This window comes from Aethalodelphis obliquidens, unplaced genomic scaffold (assembly GCF_003676395.1).
Source record: "Aethalodelphis obliquidens isolate GAN/ISIS:26980383/991018 unplaced genomic scaffold, ASM367639v1 scaffold4, whole genome shotgun sequence".
NCBI lineage: Eukaryota > Metazoa > Chordata > Mammalia > Artiodactyla > Delphinidae > Aethalodelphis > Aethalodelphis obliquidens.
Genome location: NW_020837948.1, coordinates 1,765,218 through 1,792,560, shown reverse-complemented (window position 1 = coordinate 1,792,560; position 27,343 = coordinate 1,765,218). Strand labels below are relative to the sequence as shown.

Sequence of the window (27,343 nt, the reverse complement as noted above, 5' to 3'; positions counted from 1 at the left end):
GGGAGGCAGGACAGGCCTGGGCACTCACCTTCTCAGTGACCAGGTCGTAGAGCAGAGTGACCACGCGCACGGCCAGCACCTCCATGCCCTTCTCCTGGACCAGACTCCTCAGCACCTGCAGTCCCCCCAGCTTCAGGAACTGCTGCTGGGCATAGGGGAAGTGTCGCAGTAAGGAGCACAGGGCAAACAGAACCTGGGGAGGCACAGATCCAGATGGGTGAGGGGCCACAGAAACTAGGCCTTGGGGCAAGCACCCAGAGGTGCCCCAGCTACCCCAGCCCAGGTCCCGTTCTTCCCGGCCCCAACCACCACCCTTGGGTATAGCTCACCCCAGTACACAGGGCTGTGAGAGCCAGGAGAGATATCAGACACCTTCAACACCACCCAGTGGACAAACGGAGGCCCAGGGCAGGAAACCAGGGTGTTGAACCTGAGACTGCACCGTGGGAGCAGGCCTCCAGACGCCTCACATACTGCTGTGCTGCTTTAGGTGAAGGGGACCTCTCCCCGTACGCCACCCAGCGGATGGCCACTCAGGCCCCCAAGGGTGACGTGTACAACCCGGAAAGGGACCCTTGTCTTTTAGGCTCCATGGGTGTGCTGGGGTCTGGGCGGGAAAAAGGCAGCAGAAACGCACCTTCTTCTTTGCAGTGAGAGACTGCTCCGTGGCCAGAACGACCAGCAACTTCTGCAAGGCTCCTCCCTCAATGGCCTCCACCTGGACCTTTGGGTTGCTGGAGGGGGAAGCACAGGAAAGCAGGACTTTACACCTACTCACCAACTTGGGGGCACGCCCCTGGGCCCAACCCAGGTTAAGAGGGCTACCACCACAGCAGCCATCCCTGGGGAGGAACAAGGTGCACAGGGGGTGTTCCCACTCTGGACAAGCTAGAACTTATCTGGGGAAACAAAAACAAACTGGTGTAGGTCCACCTGGGTACAATGGCTTATGGCACAGACAACAGGGCCAAGGGCCCCAGGCCAGTGTCCACTCCCTATCAGCCAATGGGCTGGGGTGATCTGGGAATGGAAATCACTGCTACCATTTTAAGATCCCTCTGATGCTGAAGGTGCTACTTCAGTGTCCCTCCTATGGAAAGCCTTCCTCCACGCTCCTCAAGCCAGCCTTACGTGCTTCCCCCTTCCATGATCCCAGGTGCATCACACTCTGGGGGAATCACTAACGATCTGTTCCCTTCAGGGTGTGTAGCTCCAGGGCCAGGGACCCCTTCCTCTCTCTCTCCTCCTGGGTGGAGCACACAGACAGTATAGAGTAAACACTTATGGGAGGGAGGCAGGCAGAAAGAACAACATCCAGGGAGCCTTTGCATCCCTGAGTAGATCCTAACCCAGCTGCCTCCCTGCTGGACTCTCCACTATGTGACAGCAGCTACTATGATTGTCCCCGTATCTCAGCACTCAGCACAGGGTCTGCCATGGCGTAGGGCCCTGGACAGTAAGGAGTGAATGAAGCAACATATGTGTACAACCATGACTGACTGCATCAACCAACAAACGGGCAACACTGAAACACAAAGAACCCAGAGCTGCCTCTGGAACGCCAGTCCCCATTCTGGGCTAGAGAAAGAGTGATGAGCTTGGGGCTTCCCTGGTGGCGCAGTGGTTGAGAATCCGCCTGCCGATGCAGGGGACACGGGTTCGTGCCCTGGACCGGGAAGATCCCACGTGCCCCAGAGCAGCTGGGCCCGTGAGCCATGCCCGCTGGGCCGGAGCGTCCGGAGCCTGTGCTCCTTAATGGAAGAGGCCACAGCAGTGAGAGGCCCGTGTACCACAAAAAAAAAAAAAAAAAAAAAAAAAAAGAGTGATGAGCTTTAAACAAATATTTCAGGCAAAGTGCTCATGGATGAAAGGATGGGGGTCCTGGAGGGTGAGACCTCCTCTAGGGCAGGGTGCCAGACAGGGACATGGCTGGGAACCCCTTACTTTCTAAGATCAAACTGATGATGAATTAAGGAGCAAGTGCCAAGCGCAGAGATCTGTGTAGTTAGGCCTTCGAAGAAGGTCAAGATTCCTTCATCGGCAGCGTATGAGGCCTCAGAAAAGAAAGGTGGCAGGCATGTAAAAAGCCTGAGACCAGCAGCAAGGGGAGAGGCTGGACCAGAGGTGAGACAGTGGCTGTCACCCTCACCCAGACAGCAAGCACACAGAGGGCACCCAGTCTCTTCTGGGCCCTGGCTGCCTTATCTTAGCATGGCCACCACAAAGTACCCTGGAGACCCAAAAAGCACCTGTTTCTCCTAACCCACAATCTTAGCAGGGGGCCCTCAGAACATCTTGGAGAGTACGGCAGAGTACAGACAAATCAGAGAGTCGATTCCTGATCCAAAACCCAGAGAAAAGGGGAGGCAGGTAACAAGAGAGAGAGCACACTGCTGCTCACAGGAGAGGGCCTGGCACACAGCAGGCACCCCATACAAGCTGGCTGGATGGTATGGTAATGGGGCCCAAGTGAGTCCTTGATGGTCCACCCACTACTCCTACCAGGCCCCAGCTTCAAGGTTCGAAGCAGACTTAGCACATGGAGCCAGTTTTCCTGCTGTAAAATGGGAGGCGCCTGCATCCCTCTGCATCTTCTCTGCAAAAGGATGCACAGGGTGGGTGCCGGCCTTTCCCACTGCAACTTCACTTGTGTCTGAGGAGCAGCCTGGAGATGCACTGGGGTCCCTGGGGAAGAAGGCTGACAGCTCCTCTCCAGATAGGCAGGTGGGCGCCAACGCAGGGATTATGGAGCTGAGCCTCTTCCCTGCCCCCTGCTCCCCCACCTTGAGAAAGGCAGCTACTTCATCAAAGCGTGAGTTAATTAGGGCTGTCTCTGCCGTCATGTGTCTGAGGAACACTCACCCACAACAGGCAGGGTCTAGGAAAAGAAGTCGACCACGCTGAGAAATTCACACAAACGTCAAACACAGTCTCCCAAGGAAGGGGGGCTGTGAGGCCCAACATCTCATCAGCCTCAGGGAACAGCACCTAGGAGCCCCATCCCCAGTGGGCCTGCAGAGCGGCACAGACAAGGCCCTCCAAAGACGTCATGTGAAGCTTCATCCTTGTCTACAGATCTGCTGAGAACAAGACCCAGAAACAATGACCTGGCTAACCCTGAAAGACAAGCTCAGAGCTCAGGAGCAGAGGGGCCTCCAAGGAGACCCAGCCTAAGCAGCTCCCAGAGTAGCAGCCCTGTCACTAACTTGGGCAGTATTGGGAGAGGGGAGAGACATGAATAATACTGGGACTCTGCCCACCCAGGTTTCACCTGGCAGAAGGGGAGAGAAGATTCAAACCCCAAAGGGAACCACAGCACAAACAAGAAAACAAACTACCAGGGGCAAAAGGCGAGGGCACATACTGTGTAGGCAAATTCCTAGGATCCTCCAGGGAAAGAATAAGCCAATGGGAGTAAACAAAAGATGCCAAAAGCCAAGAAGATATATGGCTTCCCCAGCATTTTGTCTATCAGAGCCCCAATGTGAGTTAGAAAGGGCCAGAAAGCACTGTCCTAGGAAAGATCTAGAGGCAAGGCACTGTCCAGGCAGTTGCTCAGAGAAGCCCCACGTGCAGAACAGATCCTTGGGGACACTCAGCCTGTTCTCTGCCACTCAACACTCAACAAGCCAGGCTCCACACATAGGAGAGACACCACACCACCGTATTCTACTTACAGGTTTCAGAGTGAATAAATGAACGGCTATGTAATTTTTAGGCTGTACCAGGTGGCTCTGAACCTAAGGTCTGTGGGGGTTCAGAGAAAGAATGTCTGGTCTGGAAGAGCCAGGAGGGCTGCCTGGAAGAAGAGAGACTGCAGAAGACTGGAGTACAAGTGAGGAAGACAGCCTGTGCACCAGAAGACAGGCATGTGCTCAGGGAACAGCATGAGCATGTACAGAGAGGCAAGCAGACCATTCAGTGGAAGGCTGCCCTGAAGAATCATAGAAAATGGGGCTGAGGAGTGCAGCTGACTCCTGACACAAGGGCAGGTCAGGCTGCGCCTGAGGATGAGGAGACACAGGACCCATACCCTGCCCAGCAAGCGGAACCTGCTCCTGCTTCTCCTTCCTCGACACACGCAAGGCAAAATGGGGAGTTGGAAACAAGCACTTCTAGGGCATAAAGACACAAGAGAGGGCCCAGGAGAAGGGCCTGCCTCAGGACAGTGACCCCAGGGTGGGAGATGAGCTGGAGGGACACTCTGAGCCAGGCTCACGATTCCCAGGTCAGGCCGACTGTTACGTGGTGTGTGTCGGTATCTGCCCAGCATCCTTTCTTCCTCACCAGGCACTGACACCCCTTTCTTCCCTTCCACTGATGGCTGCCTCTTCCACTCCTTGTGGTCCTGAGGGGGCAGGTCCCAACCCCGCAGGGAGGGCTTATGGCCCAATACTGGCTCATCATATCTGCACCCCACCAGGCCCTCCGTTGGTTGCCAAGGACTGGCAATCAGAGCTTTTCAGTCTTCTACACTGGAGTCAGGACAGAGAAGTTCTCTTCTTCACAAGGTAGGTAGGTTGCTGTAAGCCAGAAGCACCTATAGCCATGCCAATAGCAGCCAGGTCCCATCCCAACCCAAACCATCCCCATGGAGGGAAGCCATTTAGAGCAGGAAAGAATAGAACTCAAACAAAGGAGAAGTAAACCAGAGAGAAAAAGGGAAAGCCTGGTGCCTTTTGCCACTTGCGAAAATCACTTTCATAAGGCAATGAATTTACTTTTTCACCTGCAGCAGAGTCCTGAAAACTTGGGTAAGTAGAGCAGGACCATGGGCCAAATGTGGGCCTATGGCTGAGTGGGGCCAAGTGCAGCCTTAGCAGCCCTGGGCCCACACCCTGACTGGCGTAAATGAGGGAACTCACGAAACTCTGAGCTCTACCCCAGGCTTCAGGGCTTCAGTGGCTCCACGGACACAGCAGGGGTTCCATACAATACCCTTCCGAAAAAAGGCTTTTAGCACCACCCAGTCAAAGAGGCTGAGGAAACACATCAGGAGGGTAGGAAAAACCAGGCTAGCATTTCCAGATGGCACTCAGTCCATCCAGGCAGGGACAGCAGAGAAGGGCTTTTCTTGAGCAATCTGCCCTAGAGGGGCAGACACCAACATGCTCTCAGAACCCCTCTCTCTCCAGGCAGCTCAGCCTTGGGCTCTGAATGCTCACTGCTATGTTTTGGGGGAAGAAATGCCCAAAATAGCTCAGAGTGAGGTCTACAGAATGTGCCAGGGTGAAAGTCTGGAGAACTCTTGGTGAGAATCCTGTAAACAATGGCTGATGACCTTGGGCAAGACCCTTCACTTCAGTTTCTTCACCTGTGAGGCAGAGCTAAAACTACCTTGAGTTAAAGATAGAATAGCTAATGAGTGCCAAAATGCTAGACAATACATTGTGACTGAAAGATTATAATTATAGTGGGTTTGCTACACAAAGAGGCCAGACCATATCCTTGAGAACACTGCTTTTATTCACCCCAGATGCCCCAGGCACATGTATGCTGGCCTCATCCCCCTCCTAGCCTATAGACTCAGGACCGGAGCTGTGGCCTACGCCTGAGGGTGGGGGTAGGGGTGTCTTGCTGGCTGGAAGATGGGTGTCCTGACAGCTGGGGATGTGAGTGAGTTGGAAGGGCAGGGGCCTGGCACGCCTCTCAGCGACATCAGTGGCGCTGGTGTGCTCAAAGTCAACAGAAGGATATTAAGGACGTAGCTCGTCTCCAATGAGATAAATGAGAATAAACCTTGTTCAGGGCTAAGCTGGCTGGACTGAATAAATACCATTAGCACTTGGATTACTGGGATGTTCACAATCAGCAGGCGAGTCAGCTGTCTGTGTGCAGAGGGATGGCAGCAGCTGCTACTCTGTTAATCTTGAAGGCGGGGGGCTGGCGGGGTGCACGCAGAAATGGAAGTGATTGCATTTGCAGAAACCAAACGCTCTGGGTCAGGGTGACTGATGTGGGCAATATGCCAAGGGTCAGAGGTCATATTTCAGCTAACCAAGCTGAGCAAGTGTCTAGGCGGCATTGAGGAGGTGGTGGAGCTGATCTCAGGGTGGCCGGGGGGCTCATGAGAATGCTGCCCACTTCAGATTCAGAAGCTGCCCTCCTCCTTCCCTGTCACTCAGGACTCACTACATAATGTTCATGAAAATGTGAACATTTAGTTGTTCTTAAAGCTATTAGGAATTTCAAGATGGTGAGGGCAGAGCATTAAATCAAACACAGGCCCTTTTCAGTGTGGGGTCCTCTGTAATGCACAGGGCCATGAAGCAGGCACTGCTGGCACCAGGGTGTGTGCACAGAAACAGGAAATGCACAGAAATCCTGTGCACAGGTGAATCAAAACAACAAGGGCTAAAAAGGGAGTTTGAATCAGTGGAAAAGGAGAAAAACAAAAAGGCAGAGTTTCAGGACGGGAAATAAGGATTAGGTTGACCGGTTCGACGGGGGCTGAGGAAATACTAAGGTGAAACCCCTGGTGCAGAGCCTGTGTCATCCGGAGTTTCAGTCCAAACCTAGATATCAGGCTTGTCCACGGCACACTGGGGACATGAGACACATGGGGTATGTGCCCTCTCATGAGTCCCTGCAATATTTCTAAGTAGGACAATTATTATTTCTTCTGTCTTCATAACAGAAGAAAAAGCTACCATTGTTCTGAAATGCTCTCTGCGAAGATGCTGTGCAGTAGGGAAAGGGGGCACACCACAGGCCTAATCATTTGTGATCCTGACTGGTGACACTGTGCATGCTCATCTTCTTGCCCAGAGAGAAAGATTCCTTCTCCGACGGCCTCATCTTATTTGTGCCCTAGCGTGTGGCCTTCATCACCTGTGAAACACAAGGACTTGCAGGATGTATACTCCTGAAATAGGTTCATTAGGGATCTATAGTAGCCTGCCATCTAGGGATTAATAGGGTTAAGCATCTGTTAATCAAGATGTGGACAGTTACCAACTTAAATAAAAACAGAATAGGTTCACCAAAAAAATAAATGCCAAGTACAACTCTTCCACATGAAAGTGAAGCCCCCAGGAGAAACAAAACATCCAGCCTGTTACAAGCTTCATACCACCTAGCTGTGGTGGGAACCACATTAGGCCCCTCAGAAGTTCTATCTGAACACTGGAGAAAAGAAGGAGAATCACTGGACCCATTCAAATACAGTCCCCAACCAGATGCCAGTCATTTAAGCAAATGTGGGACACCCACAGTTCACCACAATGATAAAGCTCACAACAGTATCTCTAGAACCTCTTTCCAGACACAAACACACAGAATGATAATCTTCCTACCTCTGGAGAGACAAAGGGGCCGCAGAGGAAGGGGCACTGAAGAATCTTCTTGACATCTGGTAGCTCTCAAACATAGCTCTGCATCATAATCACCTTGGGCATTTCCCCCCTCCCTTAAATCATTTCAGACTGGGCGCTTAAAAACTACTACAGAGAATTATACAGAAAAATAACCTACAGAAAAGTTGCAAAATAAAAAAAGACTCCTATCAAGAGTCACCTGTTAACATTTTACTACATTCGTTTTCTCATTTTCTCTCTGTATGTTTATACATTTTTTCTGAAATATTTGAGAGTAAGTTGCAGATTTGATGCCACTTTACCTTAAATGTATCAAGTGTGTATTTCCTAAGAACATAACCACAGCACAGTTATCAAAATCAGGAAATTAACATTGATACATGATCTATAGATATTCAGATTTTGCCAACTGTCCCAATAATATCCTTTTTAGAAAAATAATTTTGGTCCAAGGTCCAATCCAGGACTTACATGATGAATTGAGAAGCATGTCTTTGAATCTCCTTTAACCTTGACACACCCTTCCTTAGCCTGTCTTTGTCTTTCACTACATTGACAGTTTTTTTTTGTTTTTTGGTTTCTTTTTACATTGACAGTTTTGAAGAGTACAGGCCAGTTGTAGAATGTCCCTCAACCTGAACTTGATGTTTTTTCCTGATTAGACTGAGGTAGTGTAGGTTGGCAAGAATGCCACAAAAGCAATGTCTTGTCTTTCTCGGTGCATCATATCAGGAGGCACATGATGTCATTCAGGCTCACAAGTAGCTGTGTTCACTTTGATTACTTGATCATGGTGGTGTCTGCCAGATTTCTCCACTATAAAGATATTATTTGTCCCTTTTGAATTGATAAATATTTTGTGAGGAGACTCTTTAAGATATGAAGACAGCCTGTTCCTCACCAAACTTTCACCCATTAGTTCTGGCATTCATCAGTAATTCTTATTTAAAATAATTAATACCATGATGTTTGTCAAAGGATGATATTCAAACTCCATCATTGCTTCTATCTGTATTTGTTGGCACTCTACCTAAAAGAAGTTTTCCTTCTTCCTCACTTATTCATTCATTTATATCAGTATGGATTCTTATTTAATCTATGGGTTATAATCCAGTTCTATGATTATGTAAAATATACCTGATTAAATCTGAAAAAAAAAATAGAGCCTTTTCATGTTGGTTTCTGTGTCTTTTTGACACATTTCCATCATTCTTTGAGCACCTCCATACTTTTTGGCACAAGATGTTCTTGTACAAGATATAGTACTTTTCCTGCACCTGCTGTGGAATAAGCCATTTCTCCAAGGAGCACTTCGGGCACTTTCTGAAAATTCTAACAGATTCTAACCCTTACCCCACACATACTGAATCACAGCCTCAGAAGATAGGGCTCAAACACCTGATTTTTCACAAATGCTTCACATGAGCCTTACCAGGAGGCCTGGCACTGATCTGAGAACCAGCATTTGGGATAACTAGATCCAATGCCCAACCTTTTATCCAGACAGCATGTCTGATAACTGGCTGCAAGGTTGAAGATTACAGCAGTAGGGAGACTCATCCTTACGTTAGCTTTAAACTCTTCCATTTGCTAGAAAAACGTCTTCTGTTACCGAGCTAAAATCTGCTTTCATGTAGCTTATATCCACTGGTCCGAATCTGCCCTCTCAAAGTAGAGTCACCTGAACCTGCCCTGACAGGTCAGCCCTTCTGAACCTTAGAAGCCAAATGCCCAGAGAAAGATCCCCTCTCACAAATCTAGCCTCATGGGATCCAGCAGTCATTCTTCATGTGACTCCTGAAATCCTTTGCCTTCTTGACAATGCTCTATGGGACACTGCCCCACGTACTGACAAATCCCTGCAGAGGTGGTATTCACACCTATCCACAGGACTCCCCCTGGGCCAACTCCTCCAGAGTTCAGTGGGCCCAGCCACGCTGACCCAAGGTCATCTGCCCCTAATACCTGAGGCACATCTAGGTTTTTGGCAGTAGTGTCACAAAACTGACTCAACAGTGGGCCTGCCTAGGTCAAATCCCTGCAGGCTGTTCACATCACCCTCTGATGAGTCAAGTGTTCTCCAAAATGGCCCTGAATACAAGTAGAGAAGGTAAAAAACAAGTTACAAATGATTCGGTGGACTGACACCATACTTTTGTTCCTGTGTGGTAAGACTTTTTAAAAAAACAAAACAAAACCAAACCACAAATATGGGTAATTTATAAAATTAAAAATCGAATAATAACAAAATTTTAAATGTTGCTTTGCTACCTGGGCCCTTCGTCCTAGCCTGTCACTATTCTTCTGGATCTTCATTCTGTCTAACATGTTGGTTATCCCTTCCGAATCTGTGTCATCTGCCCCCATGCCCTGACATGAGAACCTGAATGCAGGTTGGACAGGCAGAGTCTGACATGATCTCTTTGGCACATCACTACAGTGAAGGCTCTGCTGACACTTAACCACTTATAAACAAACCTTTATTAGGTCTGATTGTTAAAGACATGCGGATTTGTACCTACTTGATCATCAATTTCTCTATCTGATCTATTTGATTATCATGAGATTCTGACAAATGCTTCTGAAATGCAGATTCCCTCTTTGTCTATAACAGCGGTCTAATCTCCTAGGTTGGCAAATCTTCCTGAAAAAAGAAATTAGAATTAGGAGGGAGCATGAGAGTCTTCTGGGGTGCTGTTAAAACCCTATTTCTTGACTCGGGTGGTAGTTACATGGGTATGTTCACTTCAAAAAAGCCATCAAGTGGTACGCGTAAGATGGTTGTACTATTCTGTAGAAGGAAGGGCAGGAGGAAGGAAGGGATATTAAGCTTTAAATCAGTCTATTTTCATGGAACCCACATTAGCTCCAAGAGATCACCTCTCTTTAGAAATGCCCATAAATGAAGTCTCAATAACTTGCCTTGTTATTTTGAAAAGCAAAACAGTTACCATCCTGCCTCCTTACTCCTCTCTCAGTGATGCTTAAACATTCACATGCACAGGTCTCATGATGATATCATTAAGTTTTCATTTGATGTTTCAGACCCTAACTAATTTTAAGAAGCAAGTGGCTCTTCTCCTTCCTCACACTTTTGGGCTGAAGTTCTTCTTAGCCATGTTTGTTTTACTCTTTCTGGAGGGAAGGCCATTCTTATTAAAAGAGAAGTTAGAGGCAAAATAGAAGAGAGGATGGTGATACCCTGTCATCTGCTACACTGAATCACCTGATTGCAGCAGCGGGCCCAAGGCCTTCCCTGCCATTCCTCTCACTCTGAACAGTAACTGCTCAGGCAGGTTCTTTGTTCTAAGCATCCCAGGTTCCACCCACCTAGTATTCCTGACAGTGTTCTCAGAGATCTACACCTTTGTCCTCAGTTATAGGCCCCTTTATCATCTCTCAGACAAAAGCTCAACTCTAAGAGCTCCCCATGCGGCCTTGTTGGTCTGTTTAGGTGTCTCCTCTCTGTTCCTTGCAGTAATCACTTGTGACTATCTTAAGCGCATTTCATTGTTCAGACTATGAGTCATCCTTCCCTTCAAAGTTCTTGCCCAAACAACATATCTACTTTTTCCTGGACCTTCTAAAATCTGCTTTCTCCAAAACTCAGAGTTCTGCATTTCCCTTGGCTTCTCCAAACACAGCCACTTTCTGCTAAAGTTTCCAACACCTTCACTTCACCAAACAAATCCTTCGTGATGCTCAGAATACATTTTCAGTGAAGCCCTTTTCCTTAATCTTTTGAGAGATAAAACTGTCAGGAAAGTGAGTTAAGAATTAAAGCAATTCAAGAATTGATGAGAGTCTTGTTTTCTGCAGAAGGAGGTTTCCCAAAAGACCTATAGCACCACACCAACTTGCTTCTGCACCAAGTTTTATAATCTCAATTCAAAAAGCCTCTTCTGACTGTCATACAGAGTGAAGTAAGTCAGAAAGAGAAAAACAAATACCGTATGCTAACACATATATATGGAATCTTAAAAAAAAAAAAAACTGGTTCTGAAGAACCTAGGGGCAGGACAGGAATAAAGACGCAGAAGTAGAGAATGGACTTGAGGACATGGGGAGGGGGAAGTAGTAAGCTGGGACAAAGTGAGAGAGTGGCATGGACATATATACACTGCCAAATGTAAAACAGATGGCTAGCGGGAAGCAGCTGCATCCTATGGGGAGATCAGCTCAGTGCTTTGTGACCACCTAGAGGGGTGGGATAGGGAGGGTGGGAGGGAGACACAAGAGGGAGGATATATGGGGATATATGTTTATGTATAGCTGATTCACTTTGTTATACAGCAGAAACTAACACAACATTGTAAAGCAATTATACTCCAATAAAGATGTTAAACAAAAAAAGCCTCTTCTACACTGAGGGTAAATAGCTGACATCTTACCCCAGGGTGTGTCTGTTTTTTGGTGGGCTAGGAGCCAGTGATCTGGACTTTTGTTTTACCGTAAAGTCCAAACTCAGTAAGCAAACTACTGAGTAAGAGCTGCTCTGGAGTCAGAGAGACCTGAGTTCAAGTCCTAGTTCCAGCATTTTCAAGCTGTATGACTGCAATATGTTACTAAACTTCTTTGGACCTCAGTTTCTTCATCTATAAAATGGGATTAATAATATTTATCTCATGAGATTGTTGTGGGGATGAAGTGTGATAATATATAGAGATTAGCAGACTTCCTGACAAACACCAAGCATTCAAATAATAGTTGTTTTTATCGTAACACATTATACTCTTTAATGAAAATTACTATTTTTACCTTTCTGCTAAGAAAGGCAGAGTGCCTGGGTTTTCAGGCTTCTCAGAAGTGCGAGGGGTTACCTGTGGTAGGGGACAAAGAAGAATGTACCACCTCCCACTGAGTGGCCCTACATTCTCATTCTCAGCTCCTCTGGCTAGATAGGCAAAGCCAGTACAGGAAGAATTCATGGGGGAGAAATGTAATTAACAAGCTAGAGGGAGAGACAGGAAGGAAGGATCAAAGAAGCTAATTAGAACTGGCTAAAGGGAGGCCACAGAGTGGGGAACATGGAAGACAGAGAGCTAAAGAGAAATTATCTGTGGCCTATAATTATTCAACAAACATCTCCCAGTAATTGTCTCAGACAGTTTGAGGGAAGCAAGGTGGGGTCAACAAGGTTAAGCAGAAGAAAATTCAGGCTAAAATGTATGGGAGATTTTTCACAGTGAGATTTATCAAGTTTATTAGAGAACACAAAGAGGGTGTTAGTTTGGGTCCTCTATACTAGCTAGAGGTAAAACTATCCCCCTAGGTGCCAAAGGCTGAGGGAGAGCAGAGCAGGCTGGTCCAGCAGGGTATGAGGGCCCCAGGGAAATCACCTGGCCAATCCTTGTTCCAAGCTGTAGGCAATACACCTTCTCAATAGGCCTTTAGTGGCTCAGGAAGGAGCTTCCTTACTCACTCAAATCTTGCTCTCAGGAGTTCTGAGACGTGTGCTAGGAAATCACTCACTTTTCCTTCCAACCTCCTCATCTCCTCAATCAGAGCCAATGGAATCAAGCAAGGCCTATTTTGCTTTTGCTACACAACTGTAGAAATGTTTACGAATGAGCCATCTCTCAATAGCAAAAGGAAAGGCAACAACCGTGGGATGGTCTATAGCAGAAAATGACAACATTGAAATGCTTCATTTGCAGGATTTGGAAGTAGTATAGACTACAAGTCTCTCTGCTGTGCAACATACATAACAAGTCCCCAAAATATCCTTTGTTTGCTAGGGTTCTGCTTAGATATTTAAGGTTTCTGACAGTTTAAATATGGTGAACAATACGGTGAACCATCCAAATAGTTTGCATCATTGGTATTTGGAAAGATCTTTGCGAACAATTAGTTCTAGTTCTGAGATACAAGAACAGCACCCAGGCTCCTGGTTTTCCATGGGGATGGGTCAACATGGCCTCCTTGGCCAGCGCCATTTCATGTGGCTTATCTCATGGCTTGAGTGAGCATGGGTTTCCTGCTCCTAGCCACTTCTGTCACATTGTAACAGAGGAGAAAATCGAACAGAGTGGGGTCTGCTGACTCCCCAGCCAGGCTCAGGGCTCACCAGGTCTCCTCCAGGTTAAGAAGGACACAGAGCTTCCCTGATGCAGAAACAAACCTGGGAGGCCTGGTCTTGCCCAAAGCCTTTACACCTGACTCATCAGACACTGGAATGGGGGCCTAAAAGGAAAGTGAAGACTTCCCATTCTGTGGAGATCTTCAAACACTGGAGAAAACCCCCAATTACTCACAGCTTCTGGAGACAGAATGATGGATGGTTTCGTTTGTGAGCATGCTATTTGTCTGAGGCTCTTTATCCAGTCAGCTGGTCGACAAATGCTGATTGGGCCCAGAGTGCACAGGGTCTTCAGCTAAGCATCTTAAGGCCAGAGCAAAGAATGAAAATAGTTCCTGTCCCTATTAGACAAAATTAACAGCTGACAGAAACATGCAGAGAGGCACTCTATTAGACAAGTAACTGTGCAAGAGGGTGGCTTCAATATTAGGTGTAATCTGAAAAATGGAGGGCTTGACCAGGAGGGTGTCCAGGAAGAATGACCTCAACAAGATCAAAAGTCACTCAGCTAGGAGGAGAAAGGCTAAAAGTCTGCATGTATTGCCCAAGTGAATTCAGATAAAAATCTACTTTTATTTTCTTCAAAGAAAATGTTAAAAATCACCTTCCACAGACCCTTTTAACTCTTTTACTAATAAGTCATTAAAAGGCCTTCTGTTGCGATCATTCTAATGCCAATGAAAAAGTTACACTCATAAAATAGTTAATGTCAAAATGTAAATGGTTTGTTTAAGATTCAGCAATTGTTGCTGAATCAAACACAAAATCTCTATGGTTTGAATAGGAAGGGAAACAAAAGGCTTGACGATTTAGTGCTCATTAAAGCCTGTCTGGCTGAATTTTAGATTGCAACTTAAAAGAAAAAAACATTAAACCAGTTCAAGTGTGAACTGACATATGCACAGCAGTTTTCAGCTGCCTGCAAATGGGGCAAAGGCACAGTCTGGAATGTGACTTGAACATACCAAGGCTGTGGTTGGGCATGGCCCCATGTCCAGGGTACAGGGGTAGAGCCAGAGATGAGCAGAACCTGAGACAAAAAAGCACTGGGACACAGAGCCCAGGCTCCCACCAGGGCTTGAGTTCAGTACAGTGGAACAGACCAACCCCAGTTAGCTCTTTCCTGCAGGAAGGCTAAGGGGTTTGTGGACAGCCAAATTCTAGGCTGGGGCTCTTTTGCCTGGGAGAAGTGGGAAAGTGTAAGCTTTTTACACTTCCTCCTCTTTTCTGGCCTGGCTTGTCAGACACTTCTATGAAGCCACAGTGGGACTCTTGTCTTGATAAATCTGATTGGCTTTGTGACCCTCACAGACCTCAAGTCTGGTCTTAGAAATAGTCCTTTGTGGTAGGTTTGTGGGGTGCTGAGCAGAAACTTTGTCTAAATCCTCATGCCCAATGGGCTATAAAAGTGCTTAAAATTTTACCACCTGGGGTTTGTTTCTTTGAGTCTTAAAGATAATTCTGTCTTTCAGGGTCCCCTATTAAAATGCCACTGTCCCTGGGTTGGGAGAACCAGTCATGTGTAAGTAGGGTGACCACATAATTTATTGTCCAAACTGGGACACTTTTAAGAGTGGAAAAAAAGCACTATTAATTACTGCGCTGGGACAAGAGGCATAAACAGAACATATGGTCACCCTCTGTATAAGATTTTGTGTTAAGTTCTAAGAAAATACAAAGGTGAATAAAAAACTTGCACAGTCCTGGACCCTGGACACTAAGCTAAGGAGCAAAGGATACTGGGAACAGGTCAAGGTTAGGCACCCATGGGAGGGGGAAAATGACACCCCAGAGAGAAACATCATGGTAGAATACAAGGAGGCAGCCTCACAAAGGTAAAGACCACGGGCTCTGGAGCCAGACAGACCTGAGTTTGAATCTTGGATCTCCTTTCTGTATAACCATAATTAAACTATCTTTGCCCAAACTTCTTCATCTGTAAAATGAGAATTATTTCGTTGGGAGGATTAAATAAGGTATCCAATGTAACTGTGCCTGGCACATAATGTTCAATAGGTTGCATACTATTAGCATTATCAGGACCAGCCCTCTACTTAAAACCTCAGCTAGTTCTATACACGCCCCTGTCAGAAGGTGGAGGAGAGACAGGAAGACAGAAAAATACTGAAAGGGCAGACTGAGCTTCTCCTCCTTGCAGACTAACCCCTGAAGCACCACTCCAGGGCTGAGTTCTCAAGGGCCTCAACTGCAGCAGCTCCTGAGGAGTGACCTGATGACCTGGCTGCCTTGCCTTCCTGGTCTTAGACTTCACACACTGACCCAGCCCAGCAGCTACAGCTCTACCTTGAACTCCTAGATGCACACGCCATCCACAGTTCCCTCAGTGCAGACCATAAAGAGAAGGACCTTTCCAAAGTGAGTGAGCCCTGTCCTGACTGTCCAAGATAATGCTGTCTGTTGAGTAGTGGTACATTCTCCTGGGCCTCTTGTGACAATAGAAATGCAAAACTAAGGGCAGCACTGCACAGTCATTAGGAGAATGGATTCTGGGGTTCCACCATTTAATAGTTCTTAAGTGCCTTCCAAATGTTAAGTCACATAATCCTCACAACAACTCTATGGGGCAAATACTATTATTACCCCCATTTTACAAATCAATAAACTGAGTCATGGAGAGTTAAGTAGTTTTTTCCCAAGGTCACATAACTAGTAAGTGGCAGAGGCCTGAAAGCTCAATAGGAGCTAAGAGACCTGGATTCCACTGGGGCTATACCACAAACTACCAGCTGAATGGCTATGAAAGAGTCCTTAACTTATTTGAACTTTACTTCTATTATCTGTCAAAAAGCTGTCCTACTTAACCAAGGGAACTGCTTTGAGTATCAAATGATACAGGGCAAGTGAAAGCACTTGCTTTTAAAAGTGTTTAAATATTATGATGCCACTGCCAACATCTGCCATCATTTAGTTTCGGAGAGCTGGACCCAGTATGAAGAAGAAGGAACCTGGTCCCGCACTATTCTCCTGTCCCTAGGACCCTGGACACTGGCTCAAGGTAAAGAAGGAATTATACTAATACAGTGGTTTTCAAAGTTGGTCTCTGGACCAGAAGTACCAGCATCACCTGGGAACTAGTGTGAAGTAAAAATTCTTAGGCCCCAACCTAGACTTAGTGAATCAGAAACTTGAGGGAAGGGTCCTGGCAATCTGTATTTTAAGAAGCCTTCCAGGTGCTCTGACACATGCTTAAATTTGAGAACTACTAGGCTAGAGTGTCCATGGACAGATGACAGGCTGGGCTGTCCAGCCCTGGCCAGGAAAGGCCTGCTTCAGGGGCCTAAGGCAGAGCCCAGCTTTTGCAAGAAGACCCAGGCCCCGAGGGCCACTGCCAAGAAGATGAAAAGCTCCCAATAAAACCCAGACCTACATGGCCACACTGATCAAAATACAATAAAGAAGAAAGTGAGAAATCCGACAAAAGAAAAACGCAGCTTCAGTGGGGACAAAATACAACAATCTTCTGTAGGAGATGAGAAGCATAAGAGGGATGTTAGATGTTCAAAGAACCAAATGTCGAAACGACAAAAAATACAAGAATAAAGACAAAGCGCGGCTATCAATGCCACATGGGCCTCCGTCTAATGATGGCAGTAGCAGGAAACATCACTCCCCCTAAGCCTAAGCCTGCTCTCCCCCACCCCCAACATGACAGTCTATATAAAGAGTCTTGAGGAAAAAAATACCAGCAATTAGTCACTGAATCCTGCTTGTTGGAATGAGGAAAAGCTTGTGAAAAGTCACCAGAGGCTCTGGTGAGAAAAGCTTGGCTAAGGAGGCCATGCAGACTGAGGGCAGGAGCAAGATCATTAAAGGAGAAGGCCTGTGGGGTGTTCCTGGCAGTCTTTGATGCCTGCCAGGTCTTACCTGGAAGGAAAAATGGAGGGCCCAGCCACAAGGCTATAATGAGCTCCAACCTGGGCCCATATCCAAGTCAGAAGACCATTTATGTGGGCTTGGGCCAGAGGTGGATGGGTGGGCGGGGTAAGGAGTCCTCAACCCAGGGTAGCAGACCCAGCCCTGGGCTGTGGTACCTTGGAGGATGAAGCAGTAGAACACAGAGCCTCTGACCAAAGTGCCTCCACACAGAAGCCTATCTAGCTGCATACAGGTCGTCTCCCAGGCACCGAGGAATCAGTAAAGTAGCCTCAGTGCTTCCATTCAGGAATCTGCTGAAAATGATCCCATGTAAGGACCAAAAAATGGACCTCCTCCTGCAACGAATTTCTCAACTCAAACGTTCAATGTTCGCTACTGTCTCTTGCCTGGAGTGTCCTCTCCCCACCACTCCCCATCCCTGGCCCAACTTCATCAGGCTAGTTCCTATTCCTCCAGGTCTCTCTCCAACCATCTCCTCAGAGAAACCTTCACTGACCACCTGACCAACACAGGGCCCCTGCTATGCATTTCTGGGACCCCTTTCCCCTTCATAACACTCAACAGACTTGGTCAAAGTCTGTTTCCCCTACTAAACCGTCACCACCCTCGAGGACATGGACTATGCCTTGCTGCCTGTTCACCTGTAACCTCACTCTCTAGATGGTCTAGCCCAGTGCCCAGTACTCAATTAGTAGGAGCTGCCTAAAAGGATGAGGCTGGCTTGGTGTCACTTCGCTGCTGGGACACTGAGGCCTAGATGGTCCAGCCCCACAAGCAGGTGTGTGGATGGGTTGGACACACGACCTCCTTCCCTTTCTGAGCAGCTTACCCACTCCAAGAGCTCACACAGGGCAGACCCCAGTTAATGTTCTAAATTTTGTCTTCTTTTCCCTTCCTCCTCTAGTTTGACTCCTTAACCAACTCCCTGTGTGTCCCCATCGCCACGCATTCCCAACTGCTTGAGAAAAAGGATATAGTAGAGGTGTTCGATGACCCCTGGGGTACCCCTTCTGGGAGTGTCTGTATTTGCTCACAAAGAGGGGTAAGAGATGTATTTAAAAACCAAGAAATTAATTCCCAACAGTATTAACAGAATTTTAGGCAGCAGGAGAAAAAAAAATTGGGGAACCAGGGTCCTCCACATGGTTCCTGAAATCAGTCTCTAATAGGTAACTTCCATTTGTGCTGTGTCTGAGATCAGCCCTGACTCAATCCTAATGTTAGGCACCACTTGCCAGCCATGGCGAGGCAGTCACAGACATGTCTGCAGGTGGCTACTGTCATGTCCTTTCAGCCCAACCTCACCTGGCTGACCTTGAAAACAGCCCTCTGGCTAAAGACCAGAAACCTATGCTACAACTTCTGCTTTCATTTCTGGAACCCTAATAACAATCCAACTTTCCAAACCAATGTCAGGTCAGCATAGCATCAGAGGTGGTTCCTTGGCCACTCTCCTCCTTCTGCAATACTCCAAGCTCCACCAACCTCTGTTCCACCTAAGAGCTACCCACAGTCAGCTCTGTCAGGGGCCCTAATAGACTGACGTGCCCTATAGGGATCCATTGAGAAGGTGGCATAGAGCCACACAGAGGAGCACGAACACTGTAAGAGGGCAAGGTCAAGTTAACAAATATCACACAATGAGAAAGAACTGCATGAACTGCAGTGGCATAATGTAGCATAACAGATGGATAATTTGATTTATTCTAAGATCTGTAAAAGTAAGTAATTAAAAATATGGAACAACGAATCTGCCACAGAGAGACACCTAACAGCCTCACAAGGGCCCTGCAGCTGGCACAAGCAGCCTGGGAAAGAAGCAGTGGGCAAGGAACCTCTAACACTGCCCTGATGTTTTAGGGACAATAAATTCAGCACCAGCTCAAGCTGGGCACCAGGGGACAGCCCGATTTCAGAGGGAAATAGTCAGACTCACAGCTGCAAACAGCATTGTGCCACAGGAGTATGGTTCCCTGTCTACATATGGAAGACAGGAGCTTAAGGTAGACTGATAAACTCCCCATCACTGACATGTTTGGCAAGTCCCCTGCAAAGCGAGACTGACAGATTGTATTTATCTCTGCAGAAGCAGAGGAAGGAGATGAAAAATGCATGCACGGATGACAAGATTAACTGACACCAAGAGGCAGCCTGGGAGACCCAGGCTCAGGTCTCTACCCTCCTCCCATAGGTTGGCAGTAGATGGTGAGGGTGCCGTTACCCACATAAGAAACATGAAGTGAGCACCCAATGTGTGTGAAGCACAGTGTTCCGCACAGGGTCCCAGCAATGAAGCATCTTCCCTGGACATGATATTAGCTATTTGGAAGCAAAGAGTTAGATCAATTGGAAGCTGTTTTCTATTAGTCAGGACTCTTTTTTTTTTTGAGGCACCAAAACTGAATTCAGACTCATCTAAGGGAAAAACTAAGTTTGCTGGGCCCCATCATGGAAAATGATGACAAAAATAAAAGGACAACTGAGTCCAGAGGCTCAAGCAACATGCCAGGCCCTCTCTCAGGCTGCAGGCTCTGCTTTCCTCTCTAGATGAAGATGCATTCTCAGGGAAGGATGAGTCTGATGGCCACTGGTAGCCCCTAAACACATCAATCCCAGCATAAACAATTCTTCCTCTCAAACGGTATGGAATTCCAGGGCAGGACTTTGGTCCTCCCTCTGTCACATACCAATCCCCGGGACAGTCACAGTGCAGACGGAGGAGGCACTATGAATAGCTAGTCCAGGTCATATGACCAGCCCTAATTGGGAAGGGAAGAGGTGGGTCACAAAGATTAACAGCCTTACCTGACCACATGGTTCTGATAAAGAGTTTCCCAAAGGAAAGAAGATGTTTTCCAAAGGAGGAAGATAGAAGAATCTTTCGAGAGACCAAAAACAACATAAATCAAGAGCCTTCACAGCTCACCACACTGTTTCATACCAGCTCAAGCCATAATACTAGATAATAATTGGCTGTTTGGGGCTAGATTGGGGGTCATCCCAGGTATGTAACAGTCTGGCTGGGGTCCTCCTTGCAGAGATCCAGTTTGGCCCTACCAACTTTGAATGCTCCAAAGGGCCTGCTGCTTGTCCCTTTAACAGCAGCCCGTCCTTGCAGACGTGTCCCCATGGCCCAGGCACAAGACCGTGTGGACACCAAGCAGCTTCATACTTAGGAAACTCACACAGTACTAAAGCATAAAGCCTCCAGGCAGCCAACTCCTTGGATGTTTTCTTTACCCACTAACTTGAATCTCCTTCCCATAGCACCAACGACGTAGAATAACGCCCACCCCCCTGCCCCCCGCAACCTGGAAACCTCAGCTCAGCATCTTTGATAAGGAGCCAAGAATAAGGATGAGGCTCGCTTCAAAACCACTCCCATTTACATCAATGGCTCCACAGGGTGGCTCTCTATTCCAAGATATTCCTACCTCCTGGAGAAGGGAAGCAGGCATTTTAGGTACAGAAAGAGAAAACCCACCATATCCCCACTGCCACAAAAGCCACCACTTGCTCAGCGCCTAGCACAAAGTGCTCACATTGGGGCTCTCCCCCTAATCTGACTCGAAGGACTAGAGTCCCTGGCCTTCCTCACCTCCAGAGCCCACTGTACACTCCTCTAACTCCCTAATCAGGCCCCAGCCAACAGCCTCAGTCATCTCTCTGGCTAATTATCAAAGCTAATTATCCCCTTCTCAAAGGACTCTGAGAACTCATATCTCCTTTAGCCTACACATATCACATTCTTCCTCCAAAGGCCCAGATTGAGCTCTGTCAGGGTCCCTGGGGAGAGGTGAGACATATTCAGGAGACCCCTTTGTTCTAAGGCCAGATGGGGACATGAGATCACAGGGACCTTTGGGAGCCAGATCCAGCAGAGGCATCTTTAGGCCATCAGCTCCCAACTTCTGCACATTCTCGAGTCATTCCAACAACTTCAATGACCTGAGGCCTGCCTAAGCAGTGATGCTGGCCAACACGGGGCTACGAAGTTCTTTCTGCCCCTGAGGCCTTCTCTAGAAATGCAGGAAAATGAAGCTTGGCTCCCACATGGAACGGCTAAGTGCTCTGGCCGTGCCTGGTACTTCGGAGCCACGTTTGAAGGTCTGGCCCAAGGCAGCTACACTGGCCTCAGATGTAAAAACCTCCAGCCAGGCTGAAAAGCAGCTTTGCCCACAGACAGGCCCTCTGGCCCAGAGCTCCTTGAGCTGGCTCTGTTCCTGCTCCACACACACCGCAATTTACTGCTGCTGTTAAAAGCCCCAAAGACAAAAATGTTCCTGCCTCCACTTTGTCCCTGCCCCTCCTAAGCACACGCTGGAACCAATCACCAGTCAAGACCTGGAGTGAACCTCAGTAACTATGAACCCCAAACTGAGCTCAAACAACTTTTCTTGATTCACAATCTAAATGAAAGTTGTTTGTTTGTTTTTTTTTAACTCAGAGAAACAGTTAAACACCAACTAACCTTTCTCACCCCCTTCAAAATTACTGATCTTGGACAAACCACATACATCAAAATAGTATCTGGATCAAGAGTTTAATCCTCTCCCCCAGAGCAAAGAGGGGTCTAGGTGGGTAACTTCAGGGTAACCCTGGGTCTAGCAGATGCAGGGGAAATGGTTCCTGGGTCCTCAGGTAAGGAAAAGAGAGAGGGGTAATAACAAGAGCAGGAGGGAGGACAGCAATCACAGGGCTAAGGCACTGGTGACTGGGGATAGATCTGTGCTTGTTTAGCTCCAATAAGGAGAACAAGACTCTAAGAGAGCCTGGGCCATGATATTCACGAATAATGTCTCGCTGGCCACCTGGCTGAAGGGATCTGAACAAATGCTTGAGTCCACTCCAAAACTCAAGCCAATTAAAGGTTACATACCATAACGATTCAAAGGGCCGATTCCAGCAACTTCTCTTACATGTTTTAAGTTCACTGTATCTTTTAATTAGAAAATGATATAAGCTCATGGTAAAAAAATTCATACAGTATAAAAGGTGTAAAACAGAAAAGTTCCTCTACCTCATAACCTCATTCCTCATACCCTCAGACATAAAAGCTGATTTTTATATTATGTATTTATATGCACTATAAATTTATAAATAAATCTTCACTCATTTACTTTTTATATGAATGGATCATTACAGTACATGCTATTTTCAATGTTGAGACCCTACTTTACAGAAAGGAGAGGCTCCTCGAGTCTCCTAATGCAGTCCCCTGATGCCAAACAGAACAGCAAATAGAAGGAAAGAGGGTGGTCAATCATATTTTAAAAGACTCCGGGAAGATCTAACATTTCAGAGTTGGGAATTCCCTGGTGGTCCAGAGGTTAGGAATCCACGCTTTTACTGCAGCGGGGCTGGGTTCGATCCCTGGTCAGGGGAACTAAGATCCTGCAAGCCACATGGCACAGCCAAAAACAAACAAACAAAAAAACACTCCAGAGTTAAATTTAAATCCAAAGAGTTCCTCAGGGAAGCATGACCCTTGACTCCAATAGGGCCTCTCCCTCTGGTCCAGGTGAGAGAAAAGGTGCCTTGTAAACCATTCCTCCCTGGCTCTCCCACTCTGCCGTTAGCAGCTTGCTCCGCTCTACAGCCTCCATGCTCTTCTAAAACATCACCACTGGCAGGGCTGAGCTAACTGAGAACAATAGGAGATGACCTCATGGCCTTCACATTCTAATGCCAGCTCTCAATTACTTGTACTGTTGAATAACTGAAAGAGGAGAATAATCCACTCAGCTGATTTGAGAAGCTGGCCAGGCACACAGATTATCTCAGAGTGAATTATTCACACTAGATAATTGGGAGTTGCCCAAACTTCTATTCGTGGTTCAGGCATCACATGGAAGAACATTCAAGCTGGAAAGTATGAATGCTGGAGGAGGGATGGAGACCTCCCTCCTAGGCCAAGAGTCCCTTTGTGTTGCTGGGTAAGTCACTGCCCCCCTCTTGGTCTAACTTAGGGTCAAAGAGTATAATAATGATGATGAGATTGATGTTAATAATATTATTAGTGACAGGTCTTATTGTATTTGTTTACCACATGCCATGCTCTGTGCTTGGAACTTTATTTATGCTGTACATACATTATTTCATTTAATCCTCACAGTGAGTCAGGGAAGCATCACTGTGTTCTCCACTTCTCAGCTGAGGAAGCTGAAACTTAGATAGGTTAAGTAACTTGTCCAGGATACAGAGTGTCAAGATGCCTGTCTATCCAGAGCCCAGGCTCTTACCCAAGAAACTCTTCTGCCACCCAACTCTTACCTCTCCCACTTTGTAAGGGAGAGTCTTCCGAACACGTGAAACTATAAGGAATGAAAATAGCCCTTTTTTAGTGTAATACCTTCTACCCTCATCTTGAAATGACTGGATTTCAATTTACCAAAAATGCCCCCCTCCTCTGAAAGCTTGTAGGAAGAGGCTGGTTAACTGGTCAGTCTACCTCAAGAAATCTAAATGCACAAACCATTGACAGAGTTGTAATAAAGCAGTCTTCTGTCACTCACTTCAGCTATCATCATGATCAAAGACTGAAAAATCAAACCACTGTCCTCCCCGACATGCCACAACTTCAGCAAAGAGGCAGCTCAGCACTGTGCGGCTGGAGCACGGGGAAGGTCGTGGGGCCTGCAAGCCACAGTGAGCGCCGCCTGCCTCTCAGACAGGCACCCACAAAGTGCCTGGGCCAGGCCCTGGATGCTTGGGATTCCCCCAGTGCCTTTTTAGGAAAGCGTTCTTGGTGCTCTAGGTGTGGTAGCCAGTCTCCGAAACGGCCACCAACAATCCTTGCCGTCTGGTATTTATACCTTTGTATAGTTCCCTCTCCCACTGAATCACAGCTGATCTGTGTGACCAAATGAATACAGAGGAGGTGGTGGTGATGAATTCTGAGGCTACATCATAAAAGGCACTGACACTTCTGCTTTGCTCTCTTATGTTGTTCGCTCTGAAAGGAGCCATGGGGATATATGAACAGCCCTATGAAGAGGCTCACATGGAGAGGAACTGAGGCCTCTAACCAACAGCCAGCATCAACTTGTCAGGCATGAGAGCTGGAAGTAGATTGTGCAGCCCCAGTCCCAGCCAACGTCTTGACTACACTTCAAAATTTGTGACCCACAGAAACTGTGAGAAATAATAAATGAATACTGTTGCTTGCTTTAACTCACTAAGTTTGGAAGTAATTTGTTATACAACAATAAAAAAAAAAACTAACAATCAACAAGAAGGAAAGGAGAGAGACATTTCACAGCGTTCTGTTTCCTGCAAGTGACACATCGTTGGAAGAACTGGGTCCGGTGTCAGGGCCACAGGCCAGCAAAAGCCCTGACTAAGCCCATAACATCCAGAACACTATACAAGATAGGACAATCACCTTTTTGGCCCATATATCCCAGCTCTCCAGCTAAAAAAAAGCTTGCAGAAAATACAATGCCCATACCTCTGCCTCCAGTCAGGATAACAGTAACAACAATAATAAAGCTACCATTACTGCCTGCCTAGCATGTGCTAGGCACTCTCTTTACATTATCTCCCTTACTCTTCATAATAACTCTCTATTATGTCCTTTTGATGTCATTTCAACTTTCTATATCACATATTACTTTAATGTTTGGAAAGCTTATACTGAGCATGCATTTCTTTGAGTCATACAAAACAATACATATGAAATTTAAAAAATATATTTGCAGAGCAAGCAAAGCACTAATGACTATGTGCCATCCACTGCCTTCCCCAGAGAAGTGTCCTGAGCTGACTCTCTGAGTTAATGTTTGGGTGAACAAAGAGAATATAATAGCAGTTAACACTCTGATCACTACCTGCCAGGCATTCTTCTAAGTGCTTTACAAGTATTACCCCATTTAATTTTCTGTAATAACCAACCTTAGGTAGGTTGGTTATCCCCATTTTACACATAAGGAAATTGCTTGAGAGATTACAATAACTTGCCCAACGTTTTTCAGCTAATGAGTAGTGGAGTCCAGATTCAAATCCAGGCCATATTGCTCCTGTCTTATGTTCTAACTCACCACATCACTGGCCTCTCAAGAGATAACCTGGAACTGTAAAAAGTTCGTTCCAACCCTGCCCACTGGGTAGTGGGACTTCAACACAGCACCCTATGTTGCTTACCATCCAGCCTGTCCTCAACCGCAGGGGAAGAAAGTAGGTATGCTGCTAGCTGGTAGAGGCAGAAGGATTGCCCTACTCATCTTGGGGCCAAGGAACTAGGGCCAGAGCCAGCCCCAGCACTGGAAAACCAAGGAGACACCATGGTCCTGAATATGGAAAGTGACAACCACATGATGAAAGTAGCCACATCCATGGAGAAACATAGAAACTTTCTTATTCCATTTTCTAATCTGGAGAGCAATAATCTTCCAGGTTATGAAGGGCTATCATGGCCATGAGATCTACCACCCAGAATCCTGATGAGAAGGGATGACTTGAACAAGACACCAAGAAGAACCTCCTACCATGAGAGGTGTAAGATTACAAGACAGGAGGCTCTACTTTCTGAAAACATGAAGAATTCCTTCCCACAAGGCAATCAGAAGGATCACTCAAAAAATGTAAATCAGATCTTGTTACTCCCCTGATTAAAAGCTACCAGTGGCTTCCTATTACCCTTAGAATAAAACCCAAATATATCTTACCTTGGTCTCTAATGCACTGTTAACCTCCCCAACCTCAATTCTTAGTCTCCCACTCCACTCAGGCAACAATGGCCTTCCAGCTGCTTCACCAACTGGCCAAGCTTGTTCCTGCCTCAGGGTCCTTGCACTGGCTATTCCTCTGCCTAAAAAACTCTTAGCCTAATGTGTGCATGGCTGACTCCATCTCGACATCTGAGTTGAGGCCAGAAGGACATCTCTTGAGAAAGGCCTCCCTAACTAACCTTTCTAAAAAAACATAATCCTATTTTATTTTCTTCATAACACTTATCACTGACTTTTTCTTTTTTTCTTTTTGGCCGCGCCTCGCAGCATGCTAGATCTTAGTTCCCCAACCATGGATTGAACCCATGCCCCCTGTAGTGGAAGCGAGGAGTCTTAACCACTGGACCACCAGGGAAGTCCCATCACTGGCTTTTTAAAATAGCTTAATTGAGATATAATTCATATACCATACAATTTACCCATTGAAAGTATACAATCCAATAGCTTTTTAGTATATTCACAGAGTTGTGCAACCATCACTACAATCAATTTTAAAACATTTTCATCCTCCCCCCAAAACCCATATCTATTAGCAGTCACTTCTCATTTTTCCTAAACCCCCACCCTCCCAGGATCAGGCAACCTCTAAATTCGTTTCTGGCTCTATAATTTGCCTAGTCTGGCCATTTCATATAAAGGGACTCATACAGTATGCGGTCCTCTGTGACTGGCTTCTTTTATTTAGCATGTTTCCAAGTTTCATCCATGTGTTTCATGCAGCAGCACTTCATTTCCTTTTATTCTCAAATAATATTCCACTGTATAGATAAACCACATTGTATTGATCCATTAACAGTCAATGAACATTTGAACTGTTTCCACTTTTTGGCTACTATAAATAATGCTGTTGTGGACATTTATGTATCAGTTTTTGTGTGGACATATATTTTCAGTTGTCTTGGGTATACACCCCTAGGAGTGGACTTGCTAGGTCATATGGTAACTTTATGTTTAACTATTTGAAAAACTGATAGACCATTTTCAAAGTGGCTGGATCATTTTACATCCCCACTACCAGTATGTAAGGGTACCAATTTCTCCACATTCTCACCACGACTTATTATCATCTGTTTTTTTGATAACCATTCTAGTGAGTGTAAAGTGTTATCTCATTAAGGTTTTGATTTGCATTTCCTTGGTGGCTAATGATGTTGAACAGCTTTTCATGTGCTTATTGGCCATTGTATATCTTCTGTGGACAGCTGTCTATTCAGATCCTTTGCCTATTTTTCAATTGGGTTATTTATCCTTTTTATCACTGAATTGTAAGAGTTCTTTATGTATTCTAGATATAAGTCCCTTATCAGATATATGATTTGCAA

General features: G+C 46.4%; 1 protein-coding gene across 4 annotated transcripts in view; it reads right to left on the bottom strand.

Annotated features, from left to right (window-relative positions):
* Positions 1-27,343, bottom strand: part of SIL1 (SIL1 nucleotide exchange factor) — a 293,563-nt gene that overhangs the window by 4,407 nt on the left and 261,813 nt on the right. For all 4 annotated transcript variants that reach the window (XM_027096186.1, XM_027096162.1, XM_027096178.1 and 1 more), the window contains 2 exons: positions 638-734; positions 29-193 (listed from right to left, as the gene is read on the bottom strand). In XM_027096186.1, the coding sequence (XP_026951987.1) occupies positions 29-193; positions 638-734 (262 nt within the window). The remainder of the gene's footprint in view (positions 1-28; positions 194-637; positions 735-27,343) is intronic.